This window comes from Brachycentrus maculatus, unplaced genomic scaffold (genome assembly GCF_059751285.1).
Source record: "Brachycentrus maculatus isolate JH-2025_06_01 unplaced genomic scaffold, ASM5975128v1 h1tg000092l, whole genome shotgun sequence".
NCBI lineage: Eukaryota > Metazoa > Arthropoda > Insecta > Trichoptera > Brachycentridae > Brachycentrus > Brachycentrus maculatus.
This window is the reverse complement of record NW_028280846.1, coordinates 2,297,920-2,318,935: the sequence shown is the minus strand read 5'-3', so window position 1 is coordinate 2,318,935 and position 21,016 is coordinate 2,297,920. Positions and strand designations below refer to the sequence as shown.

The 21,016-nt window shown below is 30.9% G+C and overlaps 1 protein-coding gene across 2 annotated transcripts; it reads right to left on the bottom strand.

Annotated features, from left to right (window-relative positions):
- Positions 1–699: 699 nt before the first annotated feature.
- On the bottom strand, positions 700–20,183 carry LOC148310540 (homeobox protein Nkx-2.2-like). 2 transcript variants are annotated; one of them, XM_088258335.1, is made up of 4 exons: positions 19,835–20,183; positions 14,542–14,601; positions 11,087–11,283; positions 700–1,217 (listed from the first exon to the last, which is right to left on the bottom strand). In XM_088258335.1, the coding sequence occupies exons 1-4, from the start codon at positions 19,999–20,001 to the stop codon at positions 700–702; spliced, it is 942 nt and encodes a 313-aa protein (XP_088114461.1). In that variant the 5' UTR covers positions 20,002–20,183. The 2 variants fall into 2 exon arrangements, with proteins under 2 accessions (XP_088114461.1, XP_088114462.1); XM_088258336.1 differs by lacking the exon at positions 14,542–14,601.
- Positions 20,184–21,016: the final 833 nt, after the last annotated feature.

The window sequence follows — 21,016 nt, the reverse complement described above, 5'->3', positions numbered from 1 at the left end:
GTCGGTGAATATTATTTACAATATATACGTATTTTATTAAAACGTCTAATTCTTTTAATATTATATGTTTATCTATCTTCGTATCGAATATTTTTATTGATGATTACATTATCGATCTATAATCTAAACAACACATAATTTCCACAGTTTAATAAAATATATCTTAATATTATAATATAGTTATTATATAAAGCATTAGGTACAATTCTAGTATAATTCGCGCATAGGAATGTAATTATTAGAAAAAAGATAGTAGTTATGATATCTATACAGTTTTATCATGTAATAAATTAAAATAAGTAGTTTTTTTATAACTTTGTCGAATCTTCGAGACTAATCAATGAAACGATAGCGTTGTGTAAGGAACTTTGAAATATTGAAATCTATAAGTATGTCGGAAAAATTCTGTCGATTTTTCGCATGTACAGATTTTATCTAGTTACAAAATAAATATCATTGAGATCTTACAGTTTTATTTCTTTCTCATAATATATCTGAAAATAATCTATTTGAAAGTACCAACGAGACAAAAATTCAGCAGATGGATAAAGAAAGATGTACGCATTTGTGAAGAATGCTGTGAGTGTTTGTAGTTACCCAAGAACGAAGTTATCAATTTTATTCAGGTGATATCCAGAAAAAACGAAAAACCACAGAACTTTCTCGACAACCGATTTTAATAGTACTCTACTATTTTTTTCACCACCAGCACCTCGGCTGTGGCATACCAGGCTGACAGGGAGGAAGAAGAAGAGGCGCCATATCTCCAGGACCTCTCGCACCTGCACAAGGCCTTCCATCCCTCACCAACACAGGAACAGCTACTCTTCTAGGAGAGGCCAGAGATCCTTGATCCTGCATTCCTTTCTCCTGATGAGCTCGCTTAGTCTTGTACCTGTGATTTTGAAACCATATCTTTACTTGCGTCGGAGTCAATCTGATCAAACTGGCTAAATGCTCTCTTTCAGGCGCTGAGAGATATCTTTGCTGTCTGAATCTCCTCTCCAGTTCGTATGTTTGGGCCTTTGAAAACAGGACTCGCCTCTTGCGCTTTTTGTGTGCCTGCATTTGGCCTGTCATGTTCATGTCTTCTTCGTCGTCGTCCTGATCTTCCTCTAAGGATTCTTCAGCTCTTCTCGGTGGACCTAGAGACGCCATCGGAGCGTCGGATACTGCAGGGGAGGTGCTGTCAGGACTCGCTTGTTGTCCTATCAAACCTGCGGACAATGGTAAAAATACTTTATTAGATTCAATTTGTTTGGCTGAATAAGAACACTTATTATTTTGTTATTTTACACCATAGCATACATTTTACCCATCGTTTTATTTTACAATCATAGATGTAAAAAATACTTTTAATAGTAAAAGTATTCAAATAATAGTAAGGTTTATTTTGGTTTTAGTTTAACAATCTCCCGATGTGTAGGACGCATACATCAATAACTGGGGGGATAACAAAAATAGGTATAAATTGTACACAAAAATGTCATACACATCATATGTTATATAGGCGAAACGCGCTGGTATATTAGAAACTTTTTCAATACAAAAGATGTATGAATAAAATTATATAAAGGAATTAACTTGAAATATAATGAAAGTAATTCAGTCTAGATTTTAAAGATATATATCAATATCAATCTTAAGTGATATTTATTTGTCCTTCTGGGAATATTTGCAAACGAATGTCACAAAAATTTCAGATAAACATTTGAAAAATTATTGTTTTTATCTCTCAAGTTTTTGTAAATCAACATAAGCATTTCAGAAATGAAAAATATAAACTACATAGACTCGTATACTTAAAACTGATATACCATAATTATATTATGGCATGTATGTACTTAGTTACCGGCACTTATGAGATTTGTATTACTTGTAAAGGAGTAATGAACAATTTCAATGAAGGTAGTACATATATCACGTTAATTGAACAAAGTTGGACGCCCATCGCCATTGTATGGCTGTACACGTGTTAATGCGTATAATTTATTAAATCAATCAGCGGATAGTGTGAGTTTCAAGTAATAAATCATTCATTATTATTGATCTTGGGATTTTGATTCAGAAATTAATAATGGATAGAAGAGGCTATTGAAATGCGTGGAACGCACTGAAAGGGATATGAAACATTGGCCTTTGATAAATCACAACTGATGGTAATATTCCCGTTCCTCTCCTCTCCATCAATCATCGTTGGGGATAATTAATGGACCTTCTGCGGTAGGTTCACGTAGACCTGTGAGAAATGAAATGTTCCTCATAATAAAGACACATTACCTAATGTAAATCAAACAATGATGATTCTATTGCTCCCAGGATCTATGTACAAAGCCTTTATTATGAACACATTCTCCGACTTCCAACTCTCAGCGTCCCGTATTTGGTATTCACTGAAGATAACTAGTTATCATTATCAAATTACTTCCTATTTAAATTCTTAAATTCTTTCCACATTATTTCAAAGTATTTTAATATAAGGTTAGTTCGAAAGTTCGAAAGTGCCCATTTATTGAATTTTTGAAACAGGATTAATAAATAAATTTATTTCATTTTTCAAATTTCAACACAGATGAAGAAGAATATATGTAAGAAGTTTGGGTATTTACAGGGATAATATCCTGTAATAGGCTGGTTAAGTGATCACTTTACAAACGTGCAATATTCACCATTCTACCCCCATGATTGTTACTATACCAACCATACTACTCATTTTTTTGTAACTAATCTAATTCATCATTAATCTCACGAAACTGTACATATGACTTCACTGGAGCCATCATTGGTTGGATTAGGAAAGATTTTATTTAGCAGAGACACTTTTATTTGATCCTAACTGGATTATTTAACATACTGGGAAACGGCTGAAAAGATTATTTTCAATTTTTATGCTGCTTATTATTTGACCCGTTATAATTGTAATTGTTCACAAATCTGGGTTTTTACTACATAAAAGTCATTTTGAAATATCAAATAACTAATAATGATTTAAAATAACTCCTAAGTGGATAAAACCCAGATTTGGTAAAAAGTAATTGGACACAAAAAAAAAATACGGTGTTTAAAAATGATGCAAAATGCATCGAAACACGTGTCCTAATAGATTTTAAGAATTGGTGGTATTGAACAAACAATAATAATAATAAAACCCTTATCCGCACCCCAATGGGGCACTGCTTCATATAAACGCAGTGTTATCTTGATCGTTTACACATGAAGGAAAGGTGATCAGCCCTTTGCTTCAGGTACCAGTCTGGGGTTATATTGAATAAATATTATAGTGAAAAAAAACACTTAATTTATTTAACAAATAAAATATAAATTAAAATAGATAGAAATTATCAATAAGTGACTGCTGAATCAATTGATGGAAAATAAAACGAATCATTTAATCCTATTTTCAATTCGCCCAAATGAAAAAAAATGTCGTCCATATAATTCAGGAGCAAAGACATAAAAATAATTCATTATACCGCAGTAAATTGGGCGAACTATAAAATATCCGAGCGCGAACAATAGTTTACCTGGTTAGAAGTAATGGAATGAAAATATATTTTTTCTGATAGCTTTCAGGGCGGGATAATGTTTGTCAGCGTAATGGCGGACATAAAATATAATATAGTTTAGTTTCATATAGAATTCAGATGAAAAAATCTATGACGGATCGACCATTGTATTCTGCCTATTGTTGACGAGGAACCGAATTAGGGCGTTACAGGGAGTGATTTGATTTTTCGCTCGAAAGTTTTTCGCAGCTGCTATTTTAGATTTACGACTGGCGAAGAAATGTGGTGGGTTAAATAAATTATTTGGTAGATCTCTTTCTGGGGTAGTCATCCAAAGGTCAGATAAATTTTGTCGATAAATGGGTTCAGAAATTATTACCAGCTAAGTTAAGTTATTGGGGTTTTAGAAGTAATAGAATTCAGTAGTTATCTTTCTATTACTAATACTTATAGTAATATTTTATTTTTTTAATTTAAATTATAACGCTTAAGGATCAATACTTTAATTGGCTTATTACAAAAGTCTTTTCTGCATTGTGTGATGATGAAGAATTATCTTTTTCATTAAAATACGAAAGATGCAAGTATTGTAAAATTATTTAATTTATTGATGTGGCATATGAAGGTCTAGGCACTTACAGGGCTAACGACCTGATTACTGACACGATTTGCAAAAAGAGAAATCAAATTTCAGAAGTCATGATTATGCTTTAGTTGAAAACACCTTGAATTTAGTAAATTTTTATAAACACAGACCTTTTCTTGAAATGCATGTAAGAGTCTTCCCGAATCATTTTAAATTCTTGGAGACGACTGAAAATATAATTTTAAATTTACACTTCTTCATCCGTTTTGGAATATCAATAAAAAACTAAAATAATGTAGCTAAACTAAAAGTTTGGACACAGGTCCTAAAAATATTGTTAATTGTTTAATTGTTTATTTATTTGATCAGATATTGAGCTTGCAACCTCAAACATGGTAATTCTTTTCCTTCCGACCCTTATCCACTATCAATGGTGCAAAGGGCACTGCATCAAATTGACGCAATGTTAGGTTGATCGTTAATAATATGAAGGCAAGTCCTGCGCGTCAGGTAAGTACCAGTTCAAGGTAAATAAACATTGTATTGAAAAAACTCCTCAATGTATTGAATCGTTTTATATATTTAAAAAAAAGGTTTTTTTTATTAAACTTTGATAAAAATTAAATAAATTGATAACCTCTGTAACGAGACAGACTAAATACGAAATAGAGTGGCTGTAAGGGAAGTTACCCCAACATTGTTAGTTAAGGGAGGGGATAAATACAGTTTAAGTAGCACTGTTTACTCACAATGTGTTTGGTGTGTTTCTATTTGTCGTGTGTACTGTCCCAAACTGATCCAGAGATTCTAATAATTTCATCAGTGGTTCTTAAACTCATTTAAAAAAATATAATTTTAAGAACGTAACATTATTTCTGCTTTTTTTTAATACTGCTAATACCAGCTTCAAAATAAATTTATTTCAATATAAGATCTTGGTGCATATTGAAAAGAATGTTAAGCTATGTATATTGAATAGTTTTCCCGGTGTTGAAAAATAATAATATTTATTGATTATAATGTTAGGAAAAAAGCACAGGTTTTTTAGATACTGTGAATCGACTCCATGTCTGCATTTGATTTCAGCTACTACAGATTAAAAAGTTTTTTTCAATTTTGAATATAAAAATGAAATGGATGAAAACCGAAGACCTCATTATGAAAAATACTAAGTGGCTACAATTGTGTGTACCTTATAAAAAAATAATGCAGTATGTGTAACGTTGTAGAACCTTATGCGTGATTCAAAAGTGAAAGGGTGCGAAATTCACTCCCAGAAGACATCTGCCATTCGATCCTATTTAAATTCAAGTATTATTATTGTGAGTTATGTATATTTCAAAATACCTGAAAATAATTGATATTCTAACTTATACACACACTTAATGAAATGCCAAAATGTCATTTATTATTGAAGATATAATATTATATTAAAATACTATATAACCACATAAATACGAGAAGATATCCTTTATACAAGATGGAAATATATAACGTTTTCATTGTTTTCATGAATTGTTTTTATTCCTAAAAAAATGAAAAAATATCCACTTATAAACATTTTGACATATACTCGTATAAATATTAACAATATTAACATATTTTTATGGGTACAATAAATCTCATATACATATATATATATATATATATATATATATATATATATATATATATATATATATATATATATATATATATATATATATATATATATATATATATATATATATATATATATATATATATATATATATATATATATATATATATATATATATATATATATATATATATATATATATATATATATATATACATATACATATATACATATATATAATATTCACAGATTTTTTAGGGCGAAATCATGCTCTTTACGTGTGATTTATTACTTTAAATAAAGTGTAATTAACATTTTACACAATCTACCCTCCATCAAAGTTCATAGTGCATAAAATGGCGGGTCCCCCATTCGACAAAACCGCTATTCGAGAACCACTTTTGTATAACAAATGAACAAATGAGTGCAAGGATCAACTGAGATTCATATTAGCTCTTAGTGTAAGTGTGAAAAAATACATTTAAATCCATTCCCCCCCTAAATAACAGCAGCATTCGTATTAATTTTTCTTTATTCGTTTCATTTTATGCCGAGCTACTTTTTTCCGTGTAATCAGGGTATATTTGGCTACGCGATACGGCAACAAACTAGGGGCTGGTAAACTATTCTACTCTCTGTAAAATAGTGCTCCAAATATTTATTTTTGATATTTTACCTACAACAAATTATTTAAAACGTGCTAAATAATATTATTTAGCACTTTTTAGCTTTTTCTGTATCAGCCAATAGTACACATAATAATAAGATTAAATAAATTAAAGATTTCATATAAAATTTTAGCACGTTTTAAATAATTTGTAGTAGGTAAGCCTCATATGTATTTTAGATATTATTTAAATTTGATTTATTCATTTATTTAGCTTTTTACACTGACTAAATGTATTATGGGTACATCTCCGGGCTTAACACATAATACCTCCCAACCAACAAAAAAACTGACAAGTGATCAAGATTTTTACCTTATACAGCTGTCTAAAACTGGTGGGCAGATAGTATTTATACACAAGTGGAAACGAATAATAAATTAAGAAAACTCTTATTTGTGGAAAAGTATTTGAACACACTCAAAATGTTGTAAATATTTTTGTATTACAGTGGTTCATTGGATAATTTTTTGACGAATCTCACTATGAAACATCATATTCGTTGAATTTAATAATTTCGGCAATGTGTTTATGAATACGTGTGTAAAATTAACGAAATTATTGTAAAAAAGGTGTAACGTTTGAGTGTGTTGAGCTTTGAGAGGAGTTGACATTATTTGGTTTGAGCCCCTCTGAAATTAATTCCAACAATAGAAGTATCCCCTCTCGGCATTGGTGTTGCCAGTTATTAGGCGGGTACTTTATTGTTACAATTGTTACAATCGGGAGGGGTTGCTAGTTGTTACACGCAGCACAATAAACCCCGCAGAGTACTTGCCCGCCATTAGTGTCAGCCTTACTTGCCGCCATTTTGTGATTAGGCGTAATAAAGGTAACGCTGACAACATGGGAAATATCGAAGGCTATATGATAAGCATTATGAGTATTATATCTGGTATCGTAAATTCCGGATACTATTCTAAAAATCAATACCGAAAGCATTGTTTACGTTTATTTAGACGTGTGGCATCTAAATTATTTCTCTACATCGTATTAAAATTTATTATATTTAAAATATATTATATATACTGACTGAATCACAGTTAATGCTGTTTTTATAAAATAAACAACAGTAAAAATAATGTCCGCCTTCGTAGTGTAATGGTCAGCACGCTCGGCTACCGTTCTGGAGGTCCCGGGTTCGATTCCCAGGGGGGGTCAAATAATTATAAGTGATTTTTCACTCTAATATTTATTCTATATTACCCTGGACTGGTACCTGAAGCAGAGGGCTGATCACCTTTCCTTCATGTGTAAACGATCGAGATAACACTGCGTTTATATGAAGCAGTGCCCTATGCATCATTCGGGTGCGGATAAGGGTTTGAAAAAAAATGTTAAAATTTTTTCCTTCGTTTAATATTAAAATGTTTATTTTTTAAATATTCATTTAATATGCAACATTATAGGTGTGTTTGAGTCCTTGTTCACAAATCTGGGTTTCTGCGCTTAGGGGTTATTTTTACATTTTTGACATTTTAACATAGATGACGAAGAATATGGAAGTCAAGAATAATGGAATTTATGAATTAATTTTTAAATCAAACACAGATTTTTTGAGTCTAATAAGTTGTATTTTTTTAAAAACAAATAAAAATTAAAATTGTGACAATTGTTTCGCCTAGTTATGGCTTTTCCAAACGAATGTATTGAATATGCCATAACTAGGCGAAACAATTGTCACAATATTCATTTTGATGTGTTTTTAATAAAATACAACTTAGTAGACTCAAAAATCTGTGTTTGATTTAAAAATTAATTGACAAATTAAACGTAAAATCAATAAATAAGAATATGGAAGTATGTAAAAGGGATCACTTAACCAGTTTATCACCAGATTTTTGTATTCGATTCACTAAAATGTATAGTAACGGTAATTATTTTGATTCGTGAGATTTTTTCTTCCTATAATTTATCGGAAAGTTGTTCGTCAATTAACATGATTTGAGAATAAGTGCAATTTATGTTACGCCTGCTAATTAGCGTTAAGATCGATTGTATTTGGTGAAAATTGGGGCATTAATTATATTATTACTGTCATAAACATCTCAATAACGATTATCTTCTTCAGAAAGGATTATCTTCAACAAGTGCACTTATTTTGGGGACAGATAGGAGGGAGACAGAGGTCGACGACATTTTTTAAAATAAAATAAATTTGTACTGATTTTCATGACTGAAAGTTAAATTTTAAATATTTGAACGATAAGTGATTGATTGATTCTAGAATTATAATAAAAAGGCAAGTTGTTAACTACACGGTGTGAATAAAAAAATCTGGACTTTTTAATCCTAATTCTTTGAGTAGTATCAGGAAGTTGATGATACTGGAGTGAAAGTATCCGTTTTTTTTACCCAATCGAAGTAAATAAAAACTAAGTTACACTATTTTGTTAATACGTTATTCTTTTCTTTCTTTTCTTTTCACCGTAATCTCAGTTCAGAAGTGGACAAATTTAATATAATTATCCTCTAAAACATTCAATAATTCAGGTGATACCGACTGAGTTTTTTATTCCTTTACTACCATTAATAAAATATTATTTTATAGTATTTTAAGTTAAGTATTTTTCGAACTGTATTTTAATTTTTAAATGCAGCTTTTAGTGAGCTTCACAGCTTTTCTGATTTTCATTTACATTTTTCAAAAATATAAGGTTGTTTTGTTTTTTGTGATGACTTATTTTTTTAAATTAATTTTATGTTTACAATTATGCTTTTGGTATTTTATTTGGTACAGTTGTTGGTTTGTCTTATTTATTTAATTAAATATTATTATCATTGGTTGCGGACCCCTTGCCTAATTTCCTCTGAAGCACATTTGACACTTGAAGTGGTAGCCAATACACATGTGTTACAGTAATTGCGTGCATATCTCTTTGATTTTGATCAAATAAATAGCAAACTTCAACAAGATCATAATCGCGATTGAAGAGAGTGGTCTAAGCCACCAAATTACCACTCGAATGTACTCGTATGAGCAATGAACAGGGGCGGAAGTGAGCAAACACTTAGTAGAATTGATTTTTTAAACAATTAAATAATTAACACACATTACCCATACATAAGTATGTGAAATACTTGAAAGCGTTCAGGTCAGGAGTCGAAATAATCGGCGGATATGTATGAGAAGATGCTTAAGTGTAGAAGATGCATAGAATATTTACAAAGACAGAGTAGCATGGCGTTCTATTCTCTCTGCCTACTTCTGCGGCAAGCGACGTGATTGTTAGTAAGTTAGTTAATATGTCCATTACATTAACCAGATAGGTATGGTTGTGTTCAAAGTTTCCTAAAAATGGGAATAAAAAGTAATTTATGCATCCCCAAAGTTTTTATATTTTTCCTTTACAGTGGTTAATATTTCTGAACAAGATTTGTTAATTTTTAACTAATTCTCATATTTATGTGTAGTCATAGCTATTTTCAGAAAATAAATGCACGGATTATTTACTAAGGCCTAGTTACAAAGTTTATTAGCTATTCATTTTACCCAACGTTTTTCTTATGCTGTGCTTAGTAATTAATTAGTCAAGATATTTATGAAACAGTGTTAGTTAATGATTCATCCATCTTTCTCAAGATAGCCGAAGAAGTTTTTTTTCACAATTTATTTATGATTTTGTTGTTCTCAAAATTAAAAATATATGAAAATATTGATTAATTTCCACTTAAAAAATGTTGGAATATTAAAAAGCGCCTAGAAAATACTTAGAAAAAATACTCGTTAAAATGTAAATTTCAAAGATTGTTTTCATGGCAGACTATAGCGTTTTTTTTTAAATAACATTTTAGAAATAAGTTTTCAGCATTTGTATGGAAACCTATAGGGTAGACCATGGATTTCAGTTTTATATTTAGCTGGATTTTTTATTTTTATTTAACTTTATCCACTTTTGTGGAGAAAGCCTTCTTTCTTTTCTGATCCGGCTCTGAGCACCCAATGATATTGTCAAGTGACCTGTAGATAGCATGATAAAAAGAAATCGTAATTATTAATTGATTGGCGTAAATGTCATATGGCTACAATTGTGTTTCAAGATAATGTGACATAATATGACCAACCATAATTATTTGAGGAATCGTGAATTTATTTTTTATTGTAAGCCTTGTCTTTTTAATAGGAAAATTACAAAATGGTGACGAAAAATCCTAACAAACCTGCCCACGACAGGTCGACGGTAAATCCCCAGACTTTTATCCTCATCTTTGTTGAGATATCAACACAAAAGTTTTGATGTAAATAATTCCTAAGTGACTTTCAAATCAATATATGAAAGTATAAAACAATAAATATAAAAATTTTTAAGATTTTTTTTATGCCCATTACGTTTAAATTAAAAAATATATATATAAAAGAAAAGAATAAGACTATTATACCACTAATCAAATAAAAACAATAAAATTTGAGTGTGAGTCCCTTTTTCTAAATATCCTAAATATTTCTCAAATGGAGAAAAAACATTCAGGTTTTACCTAAAAAGATCTGTTGCAAAGTAAAAAGTTCAATATGTGGCTTGATATTTATTTTTAATATATTTTATTATATTTTTAAACTTTGAAAACGATCTCCTGAAAAATCTAGTTTTTTTTATATAAATGACGTTGTTGAAGGAGTGAGCGATATGTATAGATGTATAAAAATTGAATCAAATTATATCAAATTATCAAACAATATAAACTAAAAAAAAAAAAAAAAATATTAATAATTATTAGAATGTTCTCCTACCGTGTTGGTCCGGGTGCAGTGTCCAGGGTGCGTGCAGAGGGGGTCGGTCCGTGAAAGGGGGCGCTGGCAGCGAGTCCTGCCCTGGGCCCCCCGCGCCGCCCCCGCCGCTGCCCCCGCGCCCCTCCGGCATGTCCAGGATGTCGCATATATGGAAGCCAGAAGGCCTCTGTCCTGGCGCCTTCATTCCATCCAGAAGTCTAGAAAAAAATTAATAAATAAATAAATATAATTTATATTTGAAGCACTCTCTTTGTGATTTTCCATTTTATAATTAAAATGTAACTTCGTTTTATAATCGCTATAAATTATAGTGATTTTAAAACAAAGTTAGGTACATTTAAATTATAAATAAATGAATATATGTGTCGGGCTGTGGTCCCGAGGTTAGTGTCGCGGACTCTTGAGTCAGAGTTTCTCGGTTCGAACCTACTCTACCGCAATTTGATACTTATTTCTTATAATGAGGCGCTTAGGCTCACAGAAACAGCATGTAACTATTTTTGTAATTTGAAGTATAAGTTTATTCGTAACTGAAAAACCAACCAGGCCAATGAAATACATGAATGTTTATAATTTATATTTGAAGCACTAACTTTTAACTAAGTGGTTTTTCATTTTATAATTAAAATGTAACTTTGTTTTAAAATCACTATAAATATTTTTTATAACTTCATTATAATGTCTACCGGTTTCGAGACTTAAAGAAGCGGTTAGCTTCGAAACCGGTAGACATTATAATTAAGTTATAATAAAATATTTATAGTGATTTTCAAACAACGTTACATTTTAATTATAACATGTATGTTTGTTTTCAGAAATGGAAATATCCAAACTTTGGGATTTTCCTTTAGGATTTTACTTGAAGGTTTGAATGTTACAGGTGCATCTACTTATTTCAGTAAATTTGTATTTAGGTACGAGGATTTGGAAAGTACGTCCTATTACTTTATACCTGCAGATTACGAAGTATAGTGGCTTATCTGTATTTTTATTCGATTGTACTCAAGCTCTGGATTTCACCCTGTATTTTATAGAGACGAAGTATCTTTTTATACAAAATAAAAATGGAAGTCTGGGCAATCGTGTATCTTTTAATTCTAAAATAGACAACGGTTGCGATTGATGCAATACTGCATATATACTACTTTCAAAAATTGTGGCAATATCGTTGATATTGCCACAATAACGGAGTTGTGAGCCTGTCCATAAAATAATCACTTAAGCCAACCAACAACATGTCGTAAATCCTCTCAATTAATTTAAAAATATGCTTTGTCTCTATTTAGGCACCTAAAACATGATTTAGTTTTTTTTAATTATGTTTTTGTTTTATTTTTTACCTATCTGCCTTCTTATTTTGAACGCCTGATTAATGAACAAATTTTTACCACTATAACTACTCGATTTTTGGTTGGTTGGAAGATATTCATCCTAGCAATAAGACCGCCAAAGCACGGATATAATATTTTCAAGATATATTGATTTTTTTTTACTTAATACATAGCTTCAAAATACTACCTACATAAGTAATCTCAAGTGTTTTTATTCAAGCGTATGTTACAATAAAAATAAAGTATGTAAACTCACTAAAATATGTCCAAGAATGATAAGATTTTGTTAGTTTTCTGACCTACATTTTGTGATTCATAGGATATTGCATTTGTTTCATGCTGCGTTATTTTGATTATAAATTTCACGGTGTTAGAGGATGTATTCTAAGAAATGTAGTTTTATTCTACACTGCGTATTACGATAGCAATATTTGAAATACAATTATTTTCGCATCGTACTTTTCGAAAATCAATAGAAAAAATGTGCTCAGGAATTTCTTTTTTCTGTTGTCAAATTAAATAATAAAACGTTAACAATTAGGTACGGAATTCTTGAGCAAGGTATGGTTGCTTTACTAATAAGGTTCAGTGCCGATCTCACGTACGTTCATTTTGAAAGGAAATGTTTAATTATTCCGAGTCACGTTCTGATATTTTACAATCCACTCATTTTGAAGATGCCAATTCACCCGTAAAGGAGCTTTTATACTTCAAAGAAGTGGAGGCTTCACTTCGTTTTCGATGATGCTCAAGATTCAAGAATCAGATGAACATAGTCTCCAAAGAAATAAGTTTTAAAAACGCATTTGACAAAACATTTAAACTATGCTTTTTACTTGTATCGAGAAACGAACAAATTGTTTCGGAATGAAGTAAGTATTGTATAATACTTACACATATTTTATTTATGGTTTCGGAATTTACTTTGTGGTAAGATTTTGTGGTAAGACATATTAAAATGATTGAGGAAATACTTGTTTTTATACCACTTGAGTTTATTAATGACCACTAGTTTCGGAAGCTAAACTTCCATTGCAAGGTCTGAATAATAACTCAAATGGTATAAAAACAAGTGTTTCCTTAATCATTTTAGTACTTACACTGTTTCCAGAAAAAAAATATGACCCTATTCGTACGAATTCAATTATATAAAGGTTTTATGTATATTCCTTGTCGGCGATTATACATTTAAAATTTTAAAATAAAACAAAAACAATGTTTTACGCCTGTGTTTAACGATAAGAATTGATTTATTGTACGTTGTACAATTTTATGAAAAAATACGTTTTTTCCATGCCAATTTAATTAAATTAAAATAAATTAAAGTAATGAAAGACTTTTAGTCTTACTTGATTCGGCAGTCACTTTGTGATAATATCGATCCATTTTTCATTTATATTTTACTTGGTATATACCACAATTTCTTAAGATCTATTGTAACACGTTTTGTAACACGTGAGATGCATTCCGCATCATAACACACGTCACAACAGATTTTAAGAAATAGTGGTAATTACCCATTAAAATATTTTTAAAAAGTCTAAATATCACTGAAAATGTAATCGTTTTCTTTTCAATTGACCCCAGTTGATAGTCTATAGCTGAATATTATGAATAATTTTAAATTTTTAGCATCTATATATATTAATAATATATTGATCAGTATACTTTTGATAGGTCAAATAAGAATATTTAATTGATTTTGTTGATACCCTATTTTACCAAGAAACCCTTTTCTTAAAACCCAAACGTGAGGTAGATGGTTGTATTATATCGGTCTGAAGATCACGGCATGAAATTTAGGGGGTGGTTTAAAAGAACATAATTTAAGTGTCGTCGCTACTCTATTTTCGCACGAGTAGAGCCGCGTTAAAAAGGTCCTCGAATAAAGTAAGATGTAAAGTCACAAGATAAAATCTCTCAAAGAAGCCGCCCCATAAATCTAGCACCTTAAAGTAAAAACACGTGTTCATCTAACACCTGAGAATTCCTAGTCCCGGTTAGGGGTGTGTTGAAGCAGTTAGCAGGTCGTTGAGGCTTCGGGGGATGGAGCACGTTCATGGCCGACAAATAATCTCAGATCTCCTTTGTTGAAGCACGTAATATTAATAAGCAAATATCTACCTGTAATGTAGATAATTCCATTCCAGGTTCTGCTCTGTTCCAGAATGCAATCTGTTGTTTCTAAGAGAAATGGAAATAAAAATAGCTGTAGTCTTTTCATAGAATTTCAGGAATGTATTCAAGATTGATGGAAGGAAAGAATTTCGTTGGATGAATCATAACAAACTTTAAAAATCTGACAAAGAATGAGGAGCTTTGAAAAAATAGGATAACCTAGAGAGAGAACTTTTTTAAATTCAAGTTTTACAACTATTTCTTAAAATCCATTGTAACACTTGGTTCCATACAAACACCGTATGAAAATGATGCGAAATGTATCGAAACACGTGTAACAATACATTTTAAGTAAGTGAAGTAATTAGAAACTCAGTAACTTAAATTACAAATAAATAGATTTTACTACAAAGTGACTGCCGAATCAATTAATCATTTTTTTACATTTGCTTTTAAAGTTTGAAGCTGAAAATTGAAGAAATTATTTTAATTATTGAAAGAAAAAAGTTTATTAAAATAAAAATAACATAGTACTCGTTGATTTTTTTAAATAAGACTACTGATGAATTAAATGAGGGTTTAAATATTTTATAGTAATATAAAGGTATTAACACATTGAAAATTAAATGTTTTTAATATATTATTGCTGGTACTTAGTAGAAATGTAAATTGGTAAATACTTTTAAAAAATAATGATTATTTTAGGCAATATGAGCTAGCGACAAACTTCCTCCCCTTCTGACAGCAGTTTTCCCGATTGAACCCGAATCCAATAGAGACGCAGCTTTAATAAAGTCGCATGGTGTCGGCTGTTAGGCTATTGAATAACGATTTTATCGCTGAGTCCGCTAACTCAGATTTATTGGCTGACTGAAAGCTTCCGGGGGGAGAGAGAACGCGCTTCATCATCCCGACAATCAGTATACCGTTAGGCATATTATTTATTTCTGAAAGTCACGTATAAATGTATGATACTAAATAAAAAAGTAAAAAATAACTATAAAAGTTTAGGATTTCATTGATGAACTGGGTATAAAGTAAAGCTTTTTGCAATTTATTAAAAAGCGTTGAATATACTTTCGGGAAAAAACTAAAATATCCAATATTTGGAGTCAATATTGAAATTTTAAAAACGTACATATATCAATTACGGTATTGTTATGAAAAAACTTAAAATACATATTTTTTGATCAGAATGGTTATATTTTCAAACATTACACTTTTGGGGGCTACGTTTTATCAATTGTAAAAAGGATGTTTATAATTTTGTTTGTATCTGGACAGAATTAATAATGATAATAATAACAGGCCGTTTTTGTTAATTACCTTAAGGGTTATTTATTGTTTTAGCATTCACATTGTATTATGACACGATTAAATAATAAATAAAACACTTTTTTACCACTTAAGTTTTATATGTTGTTAAGACTAGTTACAGATACTGAAATATTTAGGGATAAATACAATCTTTATTTATATTAACTGTTTATATTTATACATATGTAGGTATAACCAGTGGTGGGCTGCAAGGGGCTCGGAGGGGCTCGCGCGAGTCTCTTGTTAAATTTTACTTGGGCGAGCCCCTTGTTAAATTAAAAGAAATCAATATCTCTGATTAAATCAGTACAGAAATGCAATCTTAGTGGTTGGTTTAAACGTATTTTGAAACATAAAACTTTGTTGCCTTTTGACATTTCTCGAGAAATATTATGTATTATTTATTCAAAATTATACACCTCTAACCGCCCGCGAGCCCCTTGTTAAAAAATTAGCAGCCCACCTCTGGGTATAACAAAATAAAATCCTAAATGATTATAAGAACAAGTTATAAGACTTTCTTCTCCCCTTTTTGCGCATAGTTTTCTTATCCGTATAAGTGAATTAGAGACAACTCGAAAAACAGTATTCAGCATTTTCTTTATATACTTATGGGGAGAAATTATGATTATTTCTCATAAGTTATACGGAAATAGAAGAACTTTCTATGGAGATAATATTAATTGACTAAGGAAATAGCCTGAGTGCAAAGCAGTATAAATCATAGGTACACAGGAGAAAAGTATTTATAGTTATTATTCTTAACGGTACAAGATGTATACATTCAAGCGCGTGGTAAAAGAAAAGAGATAAAGTAATATACTTTTTGAAAGAAATTGGTGATTTTATTTCTTCAAAACAATAATCGTAAATCTCGAGTCAGAATAATTATCGGGTGTATGAGGAGATTTAAAGTGTAAAAATGGCGAAGAATATGTTCAAAGACAAATAGTAGGCATTATAATCCAATCTATAATTATTAAGTTCAAGTAATAATTTTTAAGAAAATCACCATCGGTGGATTGTACCGGCTTTTTATTTTTCCGAATGTCAATCTAGGAAACATGCATAGTCAAAATAACAATTGTGATATAGTTAAGTGCAGGACTGACCACCTTGATTTTATACAACTATCAAGAAAATATTACGTCGATATTATCATATGTACCACTGGATGCTGATAAAGCCTCAAATGCTTATTTTTTAACTAATTATATGATCTGGAATTATAATATCATCAAATACGTAGATAAGTCAAGTAAAGCTAAATTGAATTTAAGTTTTGTATTATTATTTCTAACGATTTCAGCATTTTGAAACAGAAAAAAAACAAACAGATGATAGCCCAAATTTATTTTCACTTGAATATAATATTAAATATGTCAGAAAACGCCTTGTTATTTCAGCCGATTGCAAAAATGTAGTTTGGATTTTTTGTTCCTAGTCTTATTATTTTTAAGCACTGAAAGTTATTTTGTCAATGCTTTTATCGAATAAATCAAAAATCTTACGCAGTTTTTTTCCAATGCACAAAATATATTGGAGTTTGTAATAATAATAGATGGAGAAACAGGATATGTCCGACAGTCAACTTGAGTTATTAGGTGACACGTGAAGTCCTTAATTTCGGCCACCCAAACTAGACCCGACAAAAAATCTCAATCTTACAATAACAAAAACTTGAGATCCTTCAATTGTTTCAATTCTGAACATGAGACCACTCGGGGCCGTATCCTGTGTGGGGCAGATTGTACAAAGAAAATTTTGGTAATTTAAAACCTTAGAGGAATTATAAAAACACTATCCCTAAGGATTTATTAATAAAAGCTTAGGAATATTTTTGCACTGTTTATTTAGTAAGATTATTTTGTTTGTAAATTGAAAAGAAAAACAACAACTTATTATCGAGCTTTAAAAGTTTAAATACTTTATTTTTGTTTTTTTTTATTCTCTGTATTAGATTACTAGGTATATCATTTTTAATAATAAAGTCATTTTCGTAAAATATTTTCAAGGGTGCAATGTGAACATTTGTAAAAACTTCACATACGCTGGACGTATATCATATTGAAATTTTTAATGGCTCTTCAAAATACAAACGTACCTACGATTAAATATGTTTAACAAAATTTTACATTGAGAATTTTTTCAAAATTATTGTAAATAATTTTTATATGATATAATAAGGATTTAAACACTTAAATAACAATATTTTTGATCGTAGAAATCTGGGCATTCCACGGCTACTGACCTGGCATTAGTGATTACTTTTAACATTTGTAGGAATAAGATTTTTTCATGAGGGTGGTGTTAGTTGTTTTAAATCTCAAGCCGAAATTTTGTATTTAGTAAAGTATATAATTGACAATCAAATTGATATTACATTAATTTGATGTAGTCTCTTATGCACCATTGGGTGCGGATAAAGTGAATAGTAGTAGTAATATTATTTCTTACTGTGAAATTCCGTACCCGTTTTTTACATGTAAAGTTTATTATAATTTAATTTGATAGTGTTTAGGAAGAAATGTATTTGTATGTAAGAATAGATTTACCTGCTTGCGATAATCGATAGCAATTAGGTAGGCACCCCGTAATCGCATTTGTGTTAATCCGAGGGAAAAACACAATGCTCCTTTATCAGTCAAGTGCTACCCCTACGCCTTTAAACTTTCCCGATCATTTCAAGTAACGAGGAAATTTTTAACGTCGAATTGATGAAAAAAATATTATGTTTCTAAGAATCTAAAAATTACCAAATTTAGATAATAATGAGTAATTTATAACTGAGAATCATTTGATTTATATGTATGTAATACATACCGGAATAGTTTTTTATGTAGGCACCCAATTAATTACGCAATAGTTTTAGGTGGTTTTATCATATTGCTTTAATCTTGAAGTTGAATTGAATATCGCTTCAAATTTGTAACCTTTATGTCCCTTTAATTTTCAACTTCTTCAAACCCTTATCCGCACCCCAATGATGCATAGAACACTGCATCATTCAAATTAACTGACTTAAGTTTAACACGTATAATATAATTATTATTACATATATATGAAAATTAAATTGTAATTTTGTTTTAAAATCGCTATAAATATTTTATTTTAACTTAATCATAATGTCTACCGGTTTCGAAGCTAACCGCTTCTTTATCAAGACTGATAAGTATTAATCAGTCTTGATAAAGAAGCGGTTAGCTTCGAAACCGGTAGACATTATAATTAAATTATAACAAAATATTTATAGTGATTTTAAAACAAAGTTACATTTTAATTAAAAAATGGAAAATCACAAAGTAAGTGCTTCAAATATAAATTATACTAAAAAACATAAATATTAACTTGAAATCAACATAGAAATTAAGATTTAGATAATACGGAATTATAAAAATATTTTAATACATTTTGACATCTCAACATAGATGGAGAAGAATATGAAAATCTCCGTGTTTAAAGTGATTTCGACCAGTAATTGGGTGGTTTAAGTGATAAATTTTTACCCGAATAACATTTATCATTCTACCCATGATTGACAGCCGCAGTATTTGAAATTTTAAAACTCATATTTATAATAATATTCATACGTCGCCACATGTGCGATTTCGCGATTAAATATATGGTTGATTTGACAAAATTTAAATACAAAAAAATTACTCCAAATCGGAGAAATAAATATTTGTGAACAAGGATTTGGACACCCTCAATATTGTTATTTCAGCACACTCGGCTACCGTACTGGAGGTCCCGGGTTCGATTCCCAGGGGGGGTCAAATAAATAAAAGTGATTTTTTCACTCTTATATTTATTCAATATTACCTTGGACTGGTACCGGATGCGGAGGGCTGATCACCTTTCCTTCATGTGTTAACGATCGAGATAACACTGCGTTTATATGATGCAGTGCCCTATGCACCATTGGGGTGCGGATAAGGGTTTTATTTTCATTATTATTATTGTTATTATTATGGATATTTACCCAGGTAAAGGAGTTGCTAAGGACGGATAGAGGAGCCTCGGCCAGGGCGGCAGCAGGGCGGGGGGCCAGCCCAGTGGGAAGGGCGGAGCCCCCAGCCCGAACAGCCTCTCCAGCAGCTCCTGCTCGTGCCCCGCGCCCACCCAGCGCTCAGCCGACTTGCCAATCATTCTGGCTGACAGATCCTCAATTTGTCATCAAACCAGTCATCGGTGGGAATCAAACTGTCTTTACACCACACGAATGTTATCGAATTGTCAAAGTTTAAAAAAAGTTTAAACTGCTTCAAATACAATACTTTACCGTCTATAAATAATTTATGAATTATTTTATAGATAAACCAAAAATTGAATCTGCCTAAAATAATTTAATAAAAAAACTTTACTTCACTGTGATTTATATTCTTGGGAAAAAATAGTTTTTTTTTTCACAATTTTACCAACAAAAGAAGTTTTTGAGCAATTATTTTTTTCGTAAGTTTTAGGCACTGATTTTTATATAGTAATGTTTTGATAGTAATCTGTGTGTTGAATTACACGCGTAATCCCGATTGCACACTCCGGTCACTCTTGAGACACTCGACTCGGTAGCGCAGTGGTCGCTTCTTCACTGAACAACAGTCGGTCGAGTGCCCATCGAGGCATCAACCCTAGTCGGCTCGCCCCCACCTCTCGTGAAAGGCTCTCATCCACCACCCTCTTACTGCCAAGGGTGCACTCAACCAATGGCGAGGCGCCGAGCGGTGGGCGGATCCGACGAGGACCAATCGGAATCATCGCTCTCACCTTTTCATATCGATTCACAAAAAAAGTGCTAAGTGAATCTTTAGAATGTGACTGCGAGTGGAACAAGCGACGGGGAGTGGGTAGTATGACCGTCGAGAGTCAGGTTCTAAGCGGTCGGAGCTTTGAGTGATTTTTTAGCTCGTGATTGCACTAGCTTTAAGCATTGTAGCGATGAGATTGTTGATTGTTATCACGGTATAACATGGAAATGCTCTCATATGTTGAGTTCAGTTAGAACACGCATTACTAGCGGTTAGTAACTGTTGAAGGTTAATTAGAACTAAACCGGGAGCCACTAGAATACTGGAGTATTTTCAACCACACTTTAAATATGGCACAAATAAGTTTAAAATATATGAGTTCCTTTATAGAAGGAAGAGAATTTTAAATTTAATTTTCT

Coding starts and splice junctions, on each gene's coding strand:
- LOC148310540 (XM_088258335.1), bottom strand. CDS start 20,001: ATGATTGGCAAGTCGGCTGAGCGCTGGGTGGGCGCGGGGCACGAGCAG. Junction 11,284..14,541: donor TGGAATTATCTACATTACAG/GTAGATATTTGC, acceptor ATTTTTTTCTAG/ACTTCTGGATGGAATGAAGG. Junction 1,218..11,086: donor ACTGCACCCGGACCAACACG/GTAGGAGAACAT, acceptor CATTGTCCGCAG/GTTTGATAGGACAACAAGCG.